Source organism: Osmerus eperlanus, chromosome 5, assembly GCF_963692335.1.
Source record: "Osmerus eperlanus chromosome 5, fOsmEpe2.1, whole genome shotgun sequence".
Classification (NCBI taxonomy): domain Eukaryota; kingdom Metazoa; phylum Chordata; class Actinopteri; order Osmeriformes; family Osmeridae; genus Osmerus; species Osmerus eperlanus.
The window spans coordinates 6795245-6812799 of NC_085022.1; the positions used below are offsets into that span (position 1 = coordinate 6795245).

The following is a 17555-nucleotide window of genomic DNA, read 5'->3' on the forward strand; positions in this document are numbered from 1 at the left end:
GTCTTCTGCTCGTATCACTGCATAAAGAGGTATCATGCACACACAAACACACACACACGCTCCCTCTCATAAGCCGCACTCCCTCACACACTCACACACACACACATATACAAGCGCATGGCAATGCTATTAGCTACTGGCTGTTGTGATCCATCGCTGATGAGAAGTGTCTGGCAGGGGAAAGGCTGTTGATCTTAATGCTAATGCTCAGCGTCCTGACAGAATGAAAAGACTATTCTTCAGGGGAAAGTGTGCAGTGGCTTAACCAGAGCGAAAGAGTGGTAAACAAGAATTAAATGATGCTGTGTCTGTGAGCAGGTTGCCGTCGTGACATTTCCTCTCAGTGCGATTAATAATGAAGGAGATTACAGGCACCTCGGCGGGGACACACAAATGAGACAAAACCCAGGAAGATTATTAGAAGGCCGACAGCCCACGTCAAATAACGTAGAGGCTCAGACAGCTGTTGTGAAATTAATATTTTATGGCCTTCCATCAAAAGAGTGCAAGGAGGTATTCCCATCTCACTGTGTGCTTGACTTTAGAAAGACAAAACTGTACGACATATGGAAAGCGTGCGCCAGGATCCATTTTTGTGATATAATGAGCGACACAGTGACGACCCCCCACAGAGGCGGAGGAAACAGTACTATTGATGTCAGATACTATGACCTATATTTCGTCTGTATTCTATCTTTCTCTACATAACCGTTGTTGTGCTTATCAAACCAGTTCCTGAACCAGCCAAAGAACACTGGCTTTTCCTTTCATTTGCCAAAAAAAGGAACGGCAGTGGGAAGGAAGCAGGCAACGGAAGGTGATGATTGGAGGTTGAGAGCATTGTTCTTCACACAGCAATCTACAGAATATACATTTGATGAAAAGACTTTGAAGACGTGGTCCACTCAACACCTGGCTGGGAATACAGGTGAGCCCATGGAGAATACTAGCATGGATTTATTCAAACCCATCCACTCATTTGGGTTGTATACATTGTGTTGTGTTCAGTCAAAATGAAGGACATCTGCACACAGCCAACGTGGATGGAGGCTGACAGCGACATAAGATCAAACGAAATGTGGATTGACAGGTGAATGAAAATGTGCAAGTCTGCTTTCTCTGTTTACCTCCGAATGTGTTTGGATTCCTGAGTGACGTGACAGCCTCCTGTCTCCTTCTTCTTCTCCCCGTGAAACCCAGACGGGGGGCCCGTTGAAGGAGCCTGGTTTCCTCAGGATCCTGACCCTTTTTAATCTCCTCCTGTCAACGCAGCACACTTTTGCATGCATGTCTTTAAGAAAACGATGTCACCGCCAGCCCTACTAACATGTTAGTTTTCCCCCTTCCCTTGGGGGCGAGCTGTGTTTGACATACCCAGACTCCAACCAGCAGAACAGCCAGCGTCAAGAAAAAGAAACGCTTTACGACTGGGCTAATTCCATGTGACAGCTCGCTGAAATGTAAGCAGTTCTGAAGCAGCGCATCTCTGCAGTTTGGGTGCGAGGCCGATTGCAAATGGCTGCCGACGCGTCGTGATGCATGGCCTTGTCAGCTGGCGCCGGAGAGAAGCGGAAGGTCACCAGTCCAGCCGGGGGTGTTTATCACCAGCCATGTTCACGTTGTCACACTGGGAAATAGAATTCATGACTTTTATTCTTTACATGCATTTCATTAGCCTATGGTAGACCTCATGCTCTGTATCAAGCCAGCACAACCGTCCCAGGTTTGGTGAATGATGCGGAGGATTCTTAAAGTGTTATTAAAACACACAAGGAGTGTCAATATTTAATAGGATTTGTCTGCTGTGATGTGAGATTTTCATTAGTTCTTTTCCATGGTCAATTCACCTCTGCTGTCCCCATTGACTCCGAAAATGGGAAATGTGATATTCGTAACCTTTCACAAAGATATATCATTAATTGCTGGCAATAAAACAAAGAATATCTTTCACACTGAATATACAAATCTCTGTTGCTAATACTGGAGGTTTGTGACCCATTGCAGATGAGTGTCAAGAACAAGGGGTGAATGGTGCAGGGAAGGGACCTCTATGGTGAACGTTCATCTTCTTAAGGACATCAGTGTGTGTCAACCTGTCTACTTGTGTATGCTTTAATGACACTGGAGAGCCCCAATCACATCAGGTTGGTCTCTGGTTTGCAGATCTCGTCACACCTGTTTATCTTTACAACCATCTTTGTGTATTCACTCTCCTCACTCATCTCCTAGGATACAGTATGTACTCATTTGCATTCTATACTTTCTCATGACACGGATTAGATGCTCCCGATATTATTATCAATCTGTCACCCCATATGATGGTGTTATTTCAGTTTTATATTTTGAGGAAATGTGTTGACGTGGCTTATGTCAGTTAATGTAAGGTTTACATGAGGTCAGAATCAGAATCAGAATGGGATTTATTCGCCATGAAAGTTTGCACAGACAAGGAATTTGCTTTGGCAGGAAGGTGCATACAATAAACATATACCTAAAATTTAAATATGTGGACTATCTGTACTAGGTTTGTAAGTCTATGGAATTAATCCTGACTCGCAACAGTCCTAAGTGATCTTTGCCTCAGAGAAACATCTAGAATGAGGTAAGACCGTTTTGCCTGGTTTGTTTACAAGTAACAAAGATAATGTGCATCCATCCTAAACGAAAGAGTGTTTGTTTCCTTGCAACATTGGATCTGACAATGGAACAATTCCAGCAGCTTTGCTGCAGGCACAGACCTTGTTTGACTGTTGATGTTATCCAAAGTCAGACCTCTCTCAACCTCAACACTTTTATCTCTGTGGGGTCAAGAAGAGCAGTCATATTTAATGAGAAAACAAAATGGTAAGAGATTTGATCAGCAGTGTGAGGGAGTGGAGCTCAGAAGAGTTTGGGCAGTTAGAGCAGACTGACTGGCATCAAAGGGGGTCAAAGAGAGGGCAAGTGGGCATCCGCATACTCTCATATTAACAGGCTGAGGATGATTAAAAGATCCCTGGAGACTCTGGACAAAAAAGGCTGCCTCCTGCATCTCCACAATTCAAAGACTTTGACATTGCAAACCCAGATGCTACGTTCCCCAAACAAAAGGATGGGTAGTGTTCTCTTATTCAGAAAACCATATTCAGAAAGGATGAATAGTGATGCGAATTAGGGAAATTAATGTTTCTACTCAGTCATGCCATTGAAATGCACCTATTTCCATACACGCCAAACAATCTAAAAGAGGCCCTTTTACTTTGATCTAATACCTTCTAAGTGCACTGTAGAAGAATGATCCTAATGGTCTACGGGAGATGGAAGAGCTATTGTCTGTGTTATAGGGGAAGCCTCCCTGTGCATCCACCTCCAGACAGGCCAGCAAGGGATGAATGACCACCAGGTCGCTACGCTTTTCTTATTAAAATAAGAAATATGAACCTAGCAGGTTCATTGTTGAAATTAATCTAATTTACAGTATGCCTACAGGACCCCTTTGTTTGTGAACGAGGGCGCATGAGAGAGAGATAGAAGCGAGGAAGGGAGGTGAAATACCGGTGGGGGCTGCCATTCATATGCATGGTGCTACTCAGATTCCTTCCCTCCAATAATGGGATGCTGGTGAGAGAGTCGCGGATGAGGAACACGGCCAATCTGGGCCATAAAGAAACGGGGTGGCACAGACGCTTGTCTTTTGTCTGGATATCAGCAAACATTAAGGCCCGCTGCGATCCTTTGAGGAGAGGATGCAGAGAGAGGAGGCTGTTCAGACCTGCGGAGGAGGGAAAAACTGATTCAATCAAAAGGTACACAGGAAGGCACATTATTTTATTCCATCATTATTCCACATTTTATATTTTATTCACATGGTATATTTAAAATATGGTTTAAAAAAATGTGGTCGTAGCGTCTTATTTCTTTTGTTATCTGTCACAGATTATCTAAATGATTGAAACAAATGTCTGGCTATTAGGCCAGCTAATTAGCACAACTGGAGTTGGGATCATCGGACATTAACTGATTTTTTTGTTGTTGAGAACAATGAGGTTTGAAATAGATTTTCTTTGCAATCCGAGCCTTGTAAGACATAATTGTGGTGCAACTGATAACCCCATGTGACAGAATCCTCATCCCATCAATAAATGTGGTGTACCCTGCTTGTTAGAAACGGTTTATTTGGCAGGGAAGTCAGATATGTGCTTCCAGAGCCAATAGTTGGATGCATAATGTCAAGTACGAGTCTGAAAGAGGCTACAGTTGGTGGCTAATAAGCAGTTTCTCATCGACAGACCAAGTCCCAGGGAGATTTAAAGAAGATTGTCCAATTCTATGATATTCTCAGAGGAACAGTGAGTAGTGAGCAGCACATTTGCCAACTTTTAAGGCATCTTTGAAAAAAGGCTACGTCAGAGTCATAAATACTGGGCCTTATTTGTTAGGCGCTATGTGATTTCAAGGTTTCTCTCATGTGACAGCTACCCAGCAGTATTTTAAGGCTCAGCTTGACGCAGCCTTTCTTCTTGACATCTCTTTTAGATGGTGGGTGTGCATGAGGTGGTTGTAACAAAAGATACATACATAATGCTGGTGTGCACTTTGACATTCTCAGGATACAAGATGAGCGTGTTTTAGAAGACATGTTGAGCTCAGATTACTTTATGGCACACTTTTTCATATTGAATGCGTCAAAAATTACCTTCATTATTTACGTTAATTCTCATTGACATTACTTGAGTGGACTTCTAACAAGTGTTCTAGCTAAATACAATCAGTCACTTTAGTCGGGTGGGTCACAGCACATTTCCACATTGTTCCATGTTGTCTGTTCAGTCTCTGAGGTCTCCAGCTTCTACCCAACTATGACGCCATGCTAAAGCCCAGTTAATCCAACACGCGTACACCCCCAGACCCATACAGGGACAGCTTCCCAACCCAGATGTTTCTAATCTCTAATGATGCTTAACCAAAATGAAATCACTTGCACTCAGGCTAATGACTGTAATCCCATTCTGTCCTTTTGTCATACAGGCCTGCCTGCTTCCGCTGTGAATAATGTTGCATCCTAAGCAGTTTTCTATGGTTACCCCACCAAGTACAATAGGAAGCTCATACCTTTACATACTTTATGAGATTGTTCTTCCTGTGCTCATGTCCTCAGGTGGTGACGAGGAGCAGAGGGCTCACCTCAGGATGCTGGTGCTTTGAGGAATCCCAGCTAATTATCTGCTGAACAAAAACATATCCTCTGAATCTTCCAAGGTTCAGAGACGGAGATTTACATATTGCCAGCAACAGAAATGCTATCTATTTACATCCTTGTGGATAAGCGGCTCAAACACCAGAGAGATCGGAATGGAAAGGTATGCGTTCTTTATGTCAAAAACACAAAGCTGTGGAATTCCTCCATGGTTTTGACACTTGCAAAACAACAAGCTCTGGCGGATCCAACTTAGCAGCATGACTTATATCTCCTTAACATAGTTTACCAAACAAATAAAACCCAATTACCAACCGCTTCTCGCCGTCAATGTTGATGAATACCTCCTGACAATTACAGCGATCTGCTGAAGACAAACATCTTAACGCCCCTAAACCAACAGGCTGTGGAGTATGGATGTTTTTCATTGGAAAGGGGAGGACTGCCATGACAGTGATATATTGGCTGTGTGAAGATTTACAAGCATGGGTAGCTTTGTGGCAAATGGTACAGTACACAAAGGGAGCTTTGTCCTGTTCTACTTTCTAATATTTTCCACCAGTAAGCTGGAAGTGAAGCTGTACCGTGCTTTTAACCTACATACTATATACAGGTATAAATAACCCCCTTGTAAATGTGACTGTTCAGATGTGACCTTCTCTTAACTGTGTCAAGAGTTTCTGGTCTGACCACTTTACATAACCTGTCAATTCACACAAAAATAGGAAGTTTGAATCTTGAACGTGAACTAGATCAAAAAGGACCTGTTTTCGCAAAATAATACCTTCATAAATTGTCCTTTTTTTAAGATACCGTATCTACCAGTGCCACATTAAAATATTCTAGAGCCTTATAAAATTGGTGGCCATGAATCATAAAGTTGAGCAGACCTTTGTAACCTAATAAAGAAGAATAGTCATAACATGTCAAGGTCACCTCCACAGAGGCAAAGAGAGGGTCAGACAGCAAGCTAGTAAAGTGTGCAGTAGACCACATCGGCACTGGGGGTTCTGTTTGTCATTCTGTTGCTCAAGTCTCATCCTTCAATGTGCAGCAGGCAGCTTACCTTGTTCTGACGAACAAAGACAGAGCATAAGAAAAGGTTGTACTTTAAAGTCAATACCAGACTTATCTTTCTGTGCACTGCAAAATGTCAAAAGCAGATGCTTGCATGAATGATAATGAATATTTGGAATTTGAAGATGTCAGACAGGTGCAAACAGGTTCCTAAAGCAACATTACTATGATGACATTCACGTGAGAGGTTGAAGTGACAATCTACATCTCCAGGCGAATACTGGCACAGTCATTAAACTCTCCTTCTCCCAAAAATATGATCACCTGGTAAGATTACAAATTAATCTTTGTCGGTTCATACTCCCCTAGCCTAAAGACAATGTCTATACAGACAAATATACTATTTTGTTTCTCACTTAAAGAGCAAGAGGACCGTGGAGGTACTTTGTCATGATAATACAGGAAGTGGCAGCAGGATCATACATCATGACCAGACCTTTTAGCTTTCTAGTCCGCAGCCCAGATGGAGACCGAGCCAGAGTGCTGAGTTAGCAGAGACCCCTACCTGGACACCTGGCCACCGGGGCAAACACTTATTAACTTCCACCCAGGTGAGCCTCCAGGACCAGCAGGAGGCCTGCTGCCTGGGCTGCCTCCTCGCCACACTGGTTGGAGTGTATATCAAAGGTACAGCACACATTTCATGCTTCTGTGGGTAGGGAAATTTCATTAGGAGGTACGCCTGGAGCCAATTATGACCATGCAGGTCCAGACCCAGTGTGAAATCTCCTCATGACAGGCGCACTATGTAATTCACAGGGGAACTCAAAACAATTAAAGATGGGGCTTGGTATGACTAATGAAATGGCACAGAGATCAGCACTGAGAGCCCAGACTGAAGTCATGAGGGAGGGGTGGAGGGAATCAATGTTTACATTGTGACTTAAATGTAAAACAGGCTGTATAAACCAGGTGTCAGGCATCATTTGTTAATTTCAGTGCTCAGCGAGGCAAACGCAGGCAGCAGAAGATAGTTTTCGATTTCTATTTATATTGTGCACAGATACTAACCAGGCTATAGAGTCCAATATTCAATGCTAAACTAAGCTCAATCTTGCCAATCTTTGACGAAGAATGATACTGTGGCTGTCTGGCATTTGTTGTATGGTATACACCTGGAAGAATAAGTGAGAGAAGATATCTAAACCTTAAAAGGCAAACAGATACTTTTTAGGCTTTCCTAAAGATTTTAGGAACTTCCGAATTTGCACTAGGCTAACCTATGTGCCACAGTGGTCTGTTTCTAACCACACTGTCTGATATAATACAACTGATTAATTATGCTAAATAATTAATTTGGTTCTCTGTCTATTCCTGAACATCAAGGTCTACTATGAACTTTCTATAAAATGCAACACATTAATGGTACCTAGGTGTTCTGATTAGAATCCAAATAAATAATACATGCTTGAGAGTTTTTACCATTGCACTTTGAATAGAGGGTCGCACATTTCATGAATAATGAATTGTAATTAGTGCTCTAATTATCCCTGGAAAATTCACAGGTTTTTGCCTAATTGGATAAAACATGTTTGCTAACGGTAAAGACGAAACAAAAAAAATGACACATGCAGTGCAGCAAAAGGATCAGAATCACACCAGATGAATGCGTCACAATCCCATAAAAGCACCTTGCCAAATTTGACCAACAAACAAAACTACCAGGAGTGAACAAAAACAACTATAACAGCCGCCAGGCTTCAGGAATCTAAGTCCTTCTCTGTGGAAACTGTCTTCCTCATCCAGAAACCAAACCAAGCCTTCATTTTACAAGTCACTTCACTTACATACAGAAAACAGTGAGGGAAAACAATTATTTGATCCTCTACTGATTTTGTACATTTGCCCACTGACAAAGAAATGATCAGTCTATAATTTTAACTGTATTTGAAAAGTGAGAGAGAACAAATACAATCCAGAAAAATGCATGTCAAAATTGTTATAAACTGTTTTGCATTTTAATGAGTGAAATAAGTATTTGACCCCTCTGCAAAACATGACTAAGTACTTGGTGGCAAAACCCTTGTTGGCAATCACAGAGGTCAGACGTTTCTTGTCGTTGGCCACCAGGTTTGCACACATCCCAGGTGCAATTTTGTCCCACTCCTCTTTGCAGATCTTCTCCAAGTCATTAAGGTTTTGAGGCTGACGTTTGGCAACTCCAACCTTCAACTCCCTCCACAAATGGGATTAAGGTCTGGAGACTGGCTAGGTCACTCCAGGACCTTAATTTGCTTCTTCTTGAGCCACTCCTTTGTTGCCTTGGCCGTGTGTTTTGGGTCATTGTCATGCTGGAATACCCATCCACGACCCATTTTTAATGCCCTGGCTGAAGGAAGGAGGTTCTCACCCAAGATTTGAAGGTACATGGCCCCGTCCATCATCCCTTTGATGCGGTGAAGTTGTCCTGTCCCCTTAACAGAAAAACACCCCCAAAGCATAATGCTTCCACCTCCGTGTTTGACGCTGGGGATGGTGTTCTTGGGGTCATAGGCAGCATTCTTCCTACTACAAACACAGTGAGTTGAGTTAATGGCAAAGAGCCTGATTTTGGTCTCATCTGACCACAACACTTTTACCCAGTTCTCCTCTGAATCATTCAGATGTTCACTGGCAAACTTCAGACGGGCCTGTACATGTGCTTTCTTGAGCAGGGAAATCTTGCGAGCGCTGCAGGATTTCAGTCCTTCACGGCGTAGTGTTTAACCAATTGTTTTCTTGGTGACCATGGTCCCAGCTGCCTTGAGATCATTGACAAGATCCTCCCGTGTAGTTCTGGGCTGTTTCGTCACCGTTCTCATGATCATTGCAACTCCACGAGGTGAGATCTTGCATGGAGGCCCAGACCGAGGAAGATTGACAGTTCTTTTGTGTTTCTTCCATTTGCGAATAATCGAAACTGTTGTCACCTTCTCACCAAGCTGCTTGGCAATGGTCTTGTAGCCCATTCCAGCCTTGTGTAGGTGTACAATCTTGTCCCTGACATCCTTGGACAGCTCTTTGGTCTTGGCCATGGTGGAGCGTTTGGAATCTGATTGATTGATTGCTTCTCAGTTTGTTACCTGTATAAAAGACACCTGGGAGCCAGAAATCTTTTTGATTGAGAGGGGGTCAAATACTTATTTCACTCATTAAAATGCAAATCAATGTATAACAATTTTGACATGCGTTTTTTCTGGATGTTTTTGTTGTTATTCTATCTCTCACTGTTCAAATAAACCTACCATTAAAATTATAGACTGATAATTTCTTTGTCAGTGCGCAAATGTACAAAATCAGCAGAGGATCAAATATATTATATACATTTTATATACAGGCTTGAAAATGTTAAAATGTTCATTATTCAATAATATTAAAACACCTTTTTAACATTCACATTAGATACATTGTTGATAAGAATAGCAGCTCATTGGTTTAAGACTCCAATGTACCTGTAACAAATTTGAAAACTTGAAACTTTAACCTGTAAAAGACCTTATAGTAATGGTATGCCCTTCCTGGAGAGGCTCTACAGTATGTGCATAAATTGATCACTGAACAGATGGAAATCTGGGCCAGCATACATGCTAACCACTCTTTTATTGAAGTGTCGGGCTGCTTGGACCTGCTGTCAGATATGGGGAACATAACGGCACCGTGGTAATGATGGGTGTCATACTATGAATGAACACCACATAGAAATATCAATGGAAACAGTCTGGGCCAGTTATTTCCTGCTTTTGACACTTTTGACACATTTCAAGCCTGCCTGAAGCAATATGAAAAAGATAGCTTTGGACAAGATGAGTTCTTTTGCTGATTGTTTTATTTTTATTTGTATATACTCTTTGGCCAAAAGTAACACCACATAGCATACAGTAGCATACAAGGCCTCCATATTAGGCATGGTAGACACTGAAATAGCGTTTTGTGAAAAAAGTATTTAGTCTCACTGTGATTACGTGTAGTACCAAAGTCAATTGTGGGCTGTTTTCAAGCTGTTATTGAAAAGCACTTCACCCTAGGAAGAAACTGGTTTTGTTTTATTCTTGACAGATTCAACGCAGCTGAAACTGATGGAAGGATCAGTGTTGCTAAGCCATTGATCCACAGGTAGCTAAATAACAAAAGGATCACTGCTCACAGAAAGAGAGAGATTGTGGCCTTCTGGGCCCAACTGTCTCCCATGGGCGGGTCAGCGGGATAATCAGACAGAAAACTGAGCGATGCTGCTGTTGTTGATGAAAATAGATACCCCAGTCGTTTCTGTCTAATGATAATCATTTACAAGAGAAAGAGATGATTTGGAACACAGGAAGAAACTGGAAATTCTTGAGCCAATTTTCACATTTCAAATGAAACAACATTTAGATATTTTTTTACATACCAGTCGGGATGCACATATTTAAGTTGAGGATCACTGGTTGAGTCATGACCACAGGATGCCCCCCCTGGAGTCCTCTGAGTCCTCATATACCTTGGAAACAAGAAATGAAACACACAAACTCCCCCTAAAATATACAATGACACTTGCTAGAGCTATTTGACTTCAATCTATTTGATTGGCACACTGTCGTGTGTTGGCTCAGCAAAGCGGCTGAACAGAACCCATTGCCATGACACTGTTGCTACAGCTGCCATCAGTATCCACAGTGACATCAAGAGGCACATCATCTGGGGCAATTACCAGTTTGTTACAGGCCTCATTCAACCCATAGAGCCAGCCACTAGGTCACTGGGAGATACATCGTAGCAACGAGGTTTGTCACCATCCCATGTTCAAGAGATTTAGGCATTCATAAACATCAGCCCCTCTCGCTGGATAATGAGAGAAAAGTTGTAGTTTTTGCTGTTCAGGAAATCCTAAAGGTTATCAGCCAACATTCATAATGGAGAAATGCAGTAGCGAATGTAAGTTTATGCATGTGAGAGAGAGAGAGAGAGAGAGAGAGAGAGAGAGAGAGAGAGAGAGAGAGAGAGAGAGAGAGAGAGAGAGAGAGAGAGAGAGAGAGAGAGAGAGAGAGAGAGAGAGAGAGAGAGAGAGAAAGAGAAGAAGGGGGGAGAGAGAGAGAGAGGATATCGGGGAATGACGACACGTCATCAACATCAGTAAATATGCCTGCAGAGAGACAACTGAGTCGATTCCCACTCTGCATGGTAGCTGCATAAAGACATTGTTTAAACGCTTGAAATGGGCCAAGTCTCCTGAGCATGTGGGGACTTCCATCTGTTAGCTTCCTGTCTTTCTGCCCCTCCTCTCCTCTCCACACACACACACACACTCATCCCCCAAAGTCCCTCAAGAGGAACATTCACCATCAAGCTCTAAGGCCACTGGGATAAAGTGTGTTTGTGTGAGTGTACGTGCACGTGGTGCGGGAGCGTGTGTAATTTACATGTCTGTGCACATCCGTGATAAGGCAGTGACCCCTAGCCAAACAGCGAGGGTGTAGCTGGGGGTGGACATTACATTAACTCTCCCTGGGATTCAGAGAGAGAGAGAGGAGAGAGAGAGAGAGAGAGAGAGAGAGAGAGAGAGAGAGAGAGAGAGAGAGAGAAAGTGAGAGAGAGAAAGTGAGAGAGAGAAAGTGAGAGAGAGAGAAAGTGAGAGAGAGAAAGTGAGAGAGAGAGAAAGTGAGAGAGAAGCGAGCAGAAGCGATGGGTTCTGCTATCTGCTTGACATTTCTGTCAGGACTGGTATTCGAACAGCTGGATGGCTCTGACAAATGCCACCGCTGTCACAGGCTCACTTTTAATTACACCTGACCAGATCTTTCCAGGGCTCTGGAATGGACTTAATTATCTGGAGCCGAGGCTATCAGTTGGTGCAACCCAAACAACTTCTATGTCATTCCAATATGATATTAATGGCCTATCTGCATACACAATTAAAATGACCAAAATAGAAGAACAGGAAATGGAGTTTTAGGTCAGTGGGAGTCAACATTTCACACACTGGCTCAACCTTTGTTCTCATCGTTGTGTAAATGGAAATGATTTAAAGTGCAGCACTGGACTGGGTCTGGAATGAGCCATTCATAACAAGGGAGGACAGGTCTTGCTCATCTCAATGTCATCCTCAATGAGAAACATGTTCACCGCTTTTGCATCACTGAGCAGACCATACATTGCAGGAAGCTTATATAAGAGGCTTACATAGTAGCTGTGTGAGGATACTCTGCTTTTGTATCAAACAACAGCTTCCTCAAAGGTAGCCACATGCACTATGACTTTCAAGGTAAATAATGTTGGTCTTTACTCATGGATTATTATGGGGATGACACAATACATACATACAATACATTCTCTACTCGGCTTACCTATGTACACTTTTAGGGCAAATTGGGTCACTTTCATTTGACAATCCCTTCCTGTAATTCCCATTGTAATTAGGTGCTAGTTTAGTCTATTGTGATGATATACTGTAGCTGGCTCAATGTTTCCTAAAGAGAGAATATAGCACATATTCAATTAACTAAAAATCCTCAAGTATAACAAAAGTCAAGACAGTGACAGTCCACTGTCAACTACAGACAAGGCAAGCCTTTCATAAGATAATATATAATATAGTTATCCCAACTATCCCAATAGCCTTCCCATGCTTATGACAAGCCCACTGAAATGATTTAGTGGTTGGTATATTTTAATGAACAGAGAGCAATTCGAGTGGAAGGAGATTTTAATTGAATTTGTCTTCCGTTTCAGTTCATGCGTTTCCTGTGAGACAAAACCTTCCAAGGTAGAAACGTTTCTCTGATGAAGGAGTTCTTTTCTTTTTTGGAGGACACACAATAACACAAAACACACTTCCCTATGGTGAATTGAACTAACAGCCAATCAGAGAGGTCAGAATAGTTAACACATGAATGCAGAGACTTTTTAAAGAAAAAAAACAATAATTTATTCAGATTTATTTTTTCAATGATCACAATTACCACACATTTACCTGGCTACAAATGTTCCATTTACATATTACTTGAAGTAAGACCATTGACATTGACTTGAAACAAATACAGGGATTTAATTGGAATTTACATTATTTCACTGAAAATGAGGCATTTATGAAACAAGTATATGCTGTACACCTAACCTGACAGGCATGTATGCATTTAGATGGATACTTGATTTAACTATTTTAATATGTGCTGAAAGTGTAATGAAAGCTAAGTTGCATCATCTAAGTGGGTACTTAATTGTTAATCATTGTATGGGAGATTTTAATGGGTGGCACATAACATAACGTGTATTATTTTATTTCTAAATTCTGTATTTGAAAGTATTAAGTACGTTTTATTGACATTAAGTAATATCCTGACTTCTAAGGATTGGTCATATTTGTAAAGCCAGGTTGCCCAAAATGAGGTCAATGAATTTTTCAATCAAAGAACTGTTAAGGCTATGTTGGGTAACATTATGCAATAAGTATGGTTAGTACAAAAATAAAATAATCATCAACATAATCAATGCAATGAAGGTAGAGTGCAGGGTATACCATTACATTTTCATTCAACCTCTTCTGTATGTTTGTAATGAATACAGAGTCGAACATTATCTCACTGTGTAGTCATTCACCATGTTGTCATATTGTACTACTAGGCTTTCCTTACAAACGGCGTGTCATACACTAAATATATGTTACCTTTGTCAAAGCAGTGTATTTTTGGCTTGTGTGTTGCCGTAAACTGTTGTTGGAGTTGTAAACCTTAAACTGCTGTTAGTGTCACTGTCTGTGCCGTATGTGTGATGAAAGGTCACAAGCGGAAGAAAGTTATTGTAGCAAGGAGATTGTAGAAATATAGAAGCTGTCAGGTGTACCGGAACATCTGAATCATTCTGATCTGAATATGTCTCTATACATTCAAATTAAAACATCTGGTTACTTGGGGATAAGGGTTAAACCGAACCAAAGTATGAAAATAATTGTAAAGATATACATTTAGGTTGAACCAAGAAAAATAATTGCTCAATCATTTCATACAAAAGTGTTTTATGAAATACTGAGATATGGAAAAAAGAATGAAAACATTAAAAAAAGCCATGACAAAAAACCATTGGTAAATTCTTTACAAAATGCTTTTTTCGGGTTACAAAGTGTGAAAAATATTCCTAATGTCCGCATAAAAACGCCACATTGAACGAGGCAAGTATATTATATACCACATGGGGTAGATTGTGTGTGTTTGTTTTACTATTATACAGTAGTGACTGAGAGAAAGGCGTTGTGGACCTTAGCGCCCTCGGGGGCTTTTGCCCCGTGTGTCATCAGCTCTTGTATAGTCATCCAGTTGTCCAGGATCTTCTTGTTGCGTTTCTTCATCATCTTCTTGTGGCTCAGCTCGATGATGCTGACCTCCTTCCGTCCTTCGCTGCTGCTCTGCGGGCTCTCCCTCAGGCTCTCCAACCTGCTCCTCTGCATAAACTCCCTCCTCCTCCTCTGCTCCTTGGCTCTCATCAAATGCTGCTTCCTCTCCTCCTTGCTCCAGTACCTCCCCATCTTCATCTCGCTCATTGCGTCGTCGTCCGTGGTCATCCCCCCGCTGCGCTCCTCCTTGATCTTGAGGGCGCGCTCGCGGAGGATCTTGTCCCTCACGGGCCTCTTGGTGATGTAGCGCGTGCCGTCGCTGCGGATCTTCACCTTCCACTCCATCTTGGGCTCGTTGGCGGGCCGCTGGGGCTCCGTGCAGACGCTGAGCAGGCTGAGCTGGCTCTGGGCGTACTCCACGGCCGAACGCTGCTGGATCAGCTGCATGTAGCTCTGGTAGTGGCGCGCGTGGGCTGGGATGGAGCCATTGGCCTGCCTGTGCTGGGAGCTGTGGGATGGGGACAGGTAGGGGATCTGGGCGCCCCTGGAGGGGACCATCATCCTCCCCTCCTCCGCCTGGGCCGTCTGGTCCGACTCGGAGGGGTTGCTGTGGTCCGGGCTGCTGCTCTTGCCTGGGACGGGGGTGCGCTGGTGGGAAGGGCTGGGGCTGGGGCTTGGGCTGGGGGAAAGGCCGCCCGCCAGCCGGCTGGTGCTGCGCAGGTTCCTCTGGTTGGTGATGGCCACCATCCTCCTCTGCAGCGAGTGCTCCGGGGAGCGGTCCATGGCCAGGGGAGTGCTCCGCGAGCTCTCCGCGGTGTTGTACGCACTGGAGCTGTCCTTGTCCGACTTCTCCGGACGCTCCTTGATGTCCACCAGCTTGCCCCTGCTTTGGGGGACACCCCCCTGGAGGGGGTCCTTGGAGGGGGGCATGGGCCGGCCAGCCTGGGGTCCCTGGTGCTGGTCACCCTGGCCCTTCCGAAGCTTGTGGGCCTGCATGATGTTCTGGCACTCCAGCTCAATGCTGCGCAGTTCGTCGTTGAGCATGCGTAGCTCGTGTTGCACGCCCACTGGCTCCCCCAGGCTGCACTCGATGGTACTGCGGCGGCTGTAGAACAGGTCGTACTCACCGCTGTTCCGGATCTGACACTTCAGCTCCAGCAGCTGCTGGAAACGGTCGCCCTCCGTCTCCTCCTCTTCCTCCTCCTCCTCTAGGATGTGCGTGTCCTGGCTGTGCGTGTCTCTCAGGCACTGGGACAGCCTGCGCTGAATCTGGGCCAGGACGTCGTGCTCGGAGCTTGGGCCTCTGTTCCTAAGCCCCCCCCCTCTGTCCTTGTCCTGAGTAAGAAAGGAACAGGTGGCTGTGTCTGTTATCAGCTCGTCCTCCTCTTTTGTCTACGGAAAAAAGAGAGAAATCTGATGAGTTCTTGAAAGGCATTCGTGATATTACAGATCAAAGCTTCACTGCTTCTGAAGGTTTTTCTTTGGCTGAGAGTGTGACTGTGCTGCCTGTGTCTGGAATCCAACACAACATAAAGTGTAAATCCAGAACAATGTCAATGATATTCATAGCTAGATGGGATTTTCTGAGGAACACCAGTTCCAGCGCTTTCCTCCTGGGGTTCTCTCCCCTCTGGTGGACTTCTGTAATACCAGTCTACTGCTTTGGGAATCACTTCAATTTCTCTGCAATGCTTTACCGACTTTGAACTTCTATTTCCACCCATTTTATAATATGCTAATCTCTCGACAAAACACAAAATTGTAAATTATTGCCGATGTTTGGAATTTACAAGGCTCACCCATCCATATTCATGCACTATATTCATATTTCAAAGGGCATTGCATGTTTTCGCTAGATTTGAGAACATCAATACAGAGTTTGATTTTATATACAAGTGCTCCAGACTAGTAATTATTTCAAACAGCCCTATTTTTTGACTTATTGAAGTAACTTATGATTTGAACAGTTACTTATGCCCTGAATTGATTTCACCATTTGAGGCAATTCAATGATGCACATTATGACTCAGGTCAGAAAAATATAATTAGTACATATACATACGTATTTTAGCTTGGAATTCAAATGTTTTTAGGTGTGTGTGTACATGTGACTCTGTGTGTATGTATGCGTGTGTGTGTTTGTGTGGATGAGTGTGTGTGCGTGTTCGACCTGGTCGTGCTCCTGTTCCTCCTGCAGGGCGACAAGCTCCATCTCCTCCCTCTGCTGCTCCTCCAGCATCTCCATCTTCAACTGCTCCAGGAACTCACTGTGCTCATCATCCAGCCAGGCCTCCTCCAGCTACGGTTCACATGGAGGGAGGGAGAGAAGGAGGGAGAGAAGGAGGGAGAGAAGGAGGGAGAGAAGGAGGGAGAGAAGGAGGGAGAGAAGGAGGGAGAGAAGGATGGAGGGGAAAAGAGGACGATGACTTACATCATATACCAAAGATCAAGCGGCCCACACTGTAGAGCTTTAACAGCTTTGTGAACACTAGATAGTCCTGGGACATCAGTCATACACTTGGAGAGTGTGGTCCATCCATTTTAATGGGCATCACATCTTGACCTTTGACCCTGTTCCTTAGTGTCATCCATCAGTTCTTTGTTCGACTCATACCAAATGGGATCCATATTCGAAGCTTCAGGTTTACGAAATACGTCTTTAATCACAAAGGAGAAAGGAGGGGGGGGGGGGGGGGGGGGGGTCTGTAATGGCGACTATCTGGAACACACTCAGTGTTCTCTCCTCAGAACAGCCAGTGTGGCCTTGGGCCTGAACTCACTCCGTATTAGCATGCCATTAGATTTTATGGCTCACCGTTGGAAGTCAATTACAGCGCAGCTACATAAAAATAAAACATTACGATATGTCTCAGCCATGGCCCTGTCTCACCACCGTGGGCAGGGGGTGGGAGGAGGGGGGGGGGGCAGTGGGGCAGGTGGGGTCACAACCTGGCCATGTTTACTCTGAACACAGGGCTCCACTTGAGGACCGATGGCATTTGTGTTTTGACCTAAAAGCCC

General features: G+C 43.6%; 1 protein-coding gene across 1 annotated transcript in view; it reads right to left on the reverse strand.

Annotated features, from left to right (window-relative positions):
* Positions 1 to 13116: 13116 nt before the first annotated feature.
* Positions 13117 to 17555, reverse strand: part of LOC134021044 (PDZ domain-containing RING finger protein 4-like) — a 35532-nt gene continuing 31093 nt past the window's right edge. Inside the window, exons 7-8 of the mRNA XM_062461475.1 lie at positions 16705 to 16833; positions 13117 to 15926 (exon numbers count right to left, since the gene is read on the reverse strand). Coding sequence (XP_062317459.1) covers positions 14424 to 15926; positions 16705 to 16833 — 1632 coding nt within the window. The 3' untranslated portion in view covers positions 13117 to 14423. The remainder of the gene's footprint in view (positions 15927 to 16704; positions 16834 to 17555) is intronic.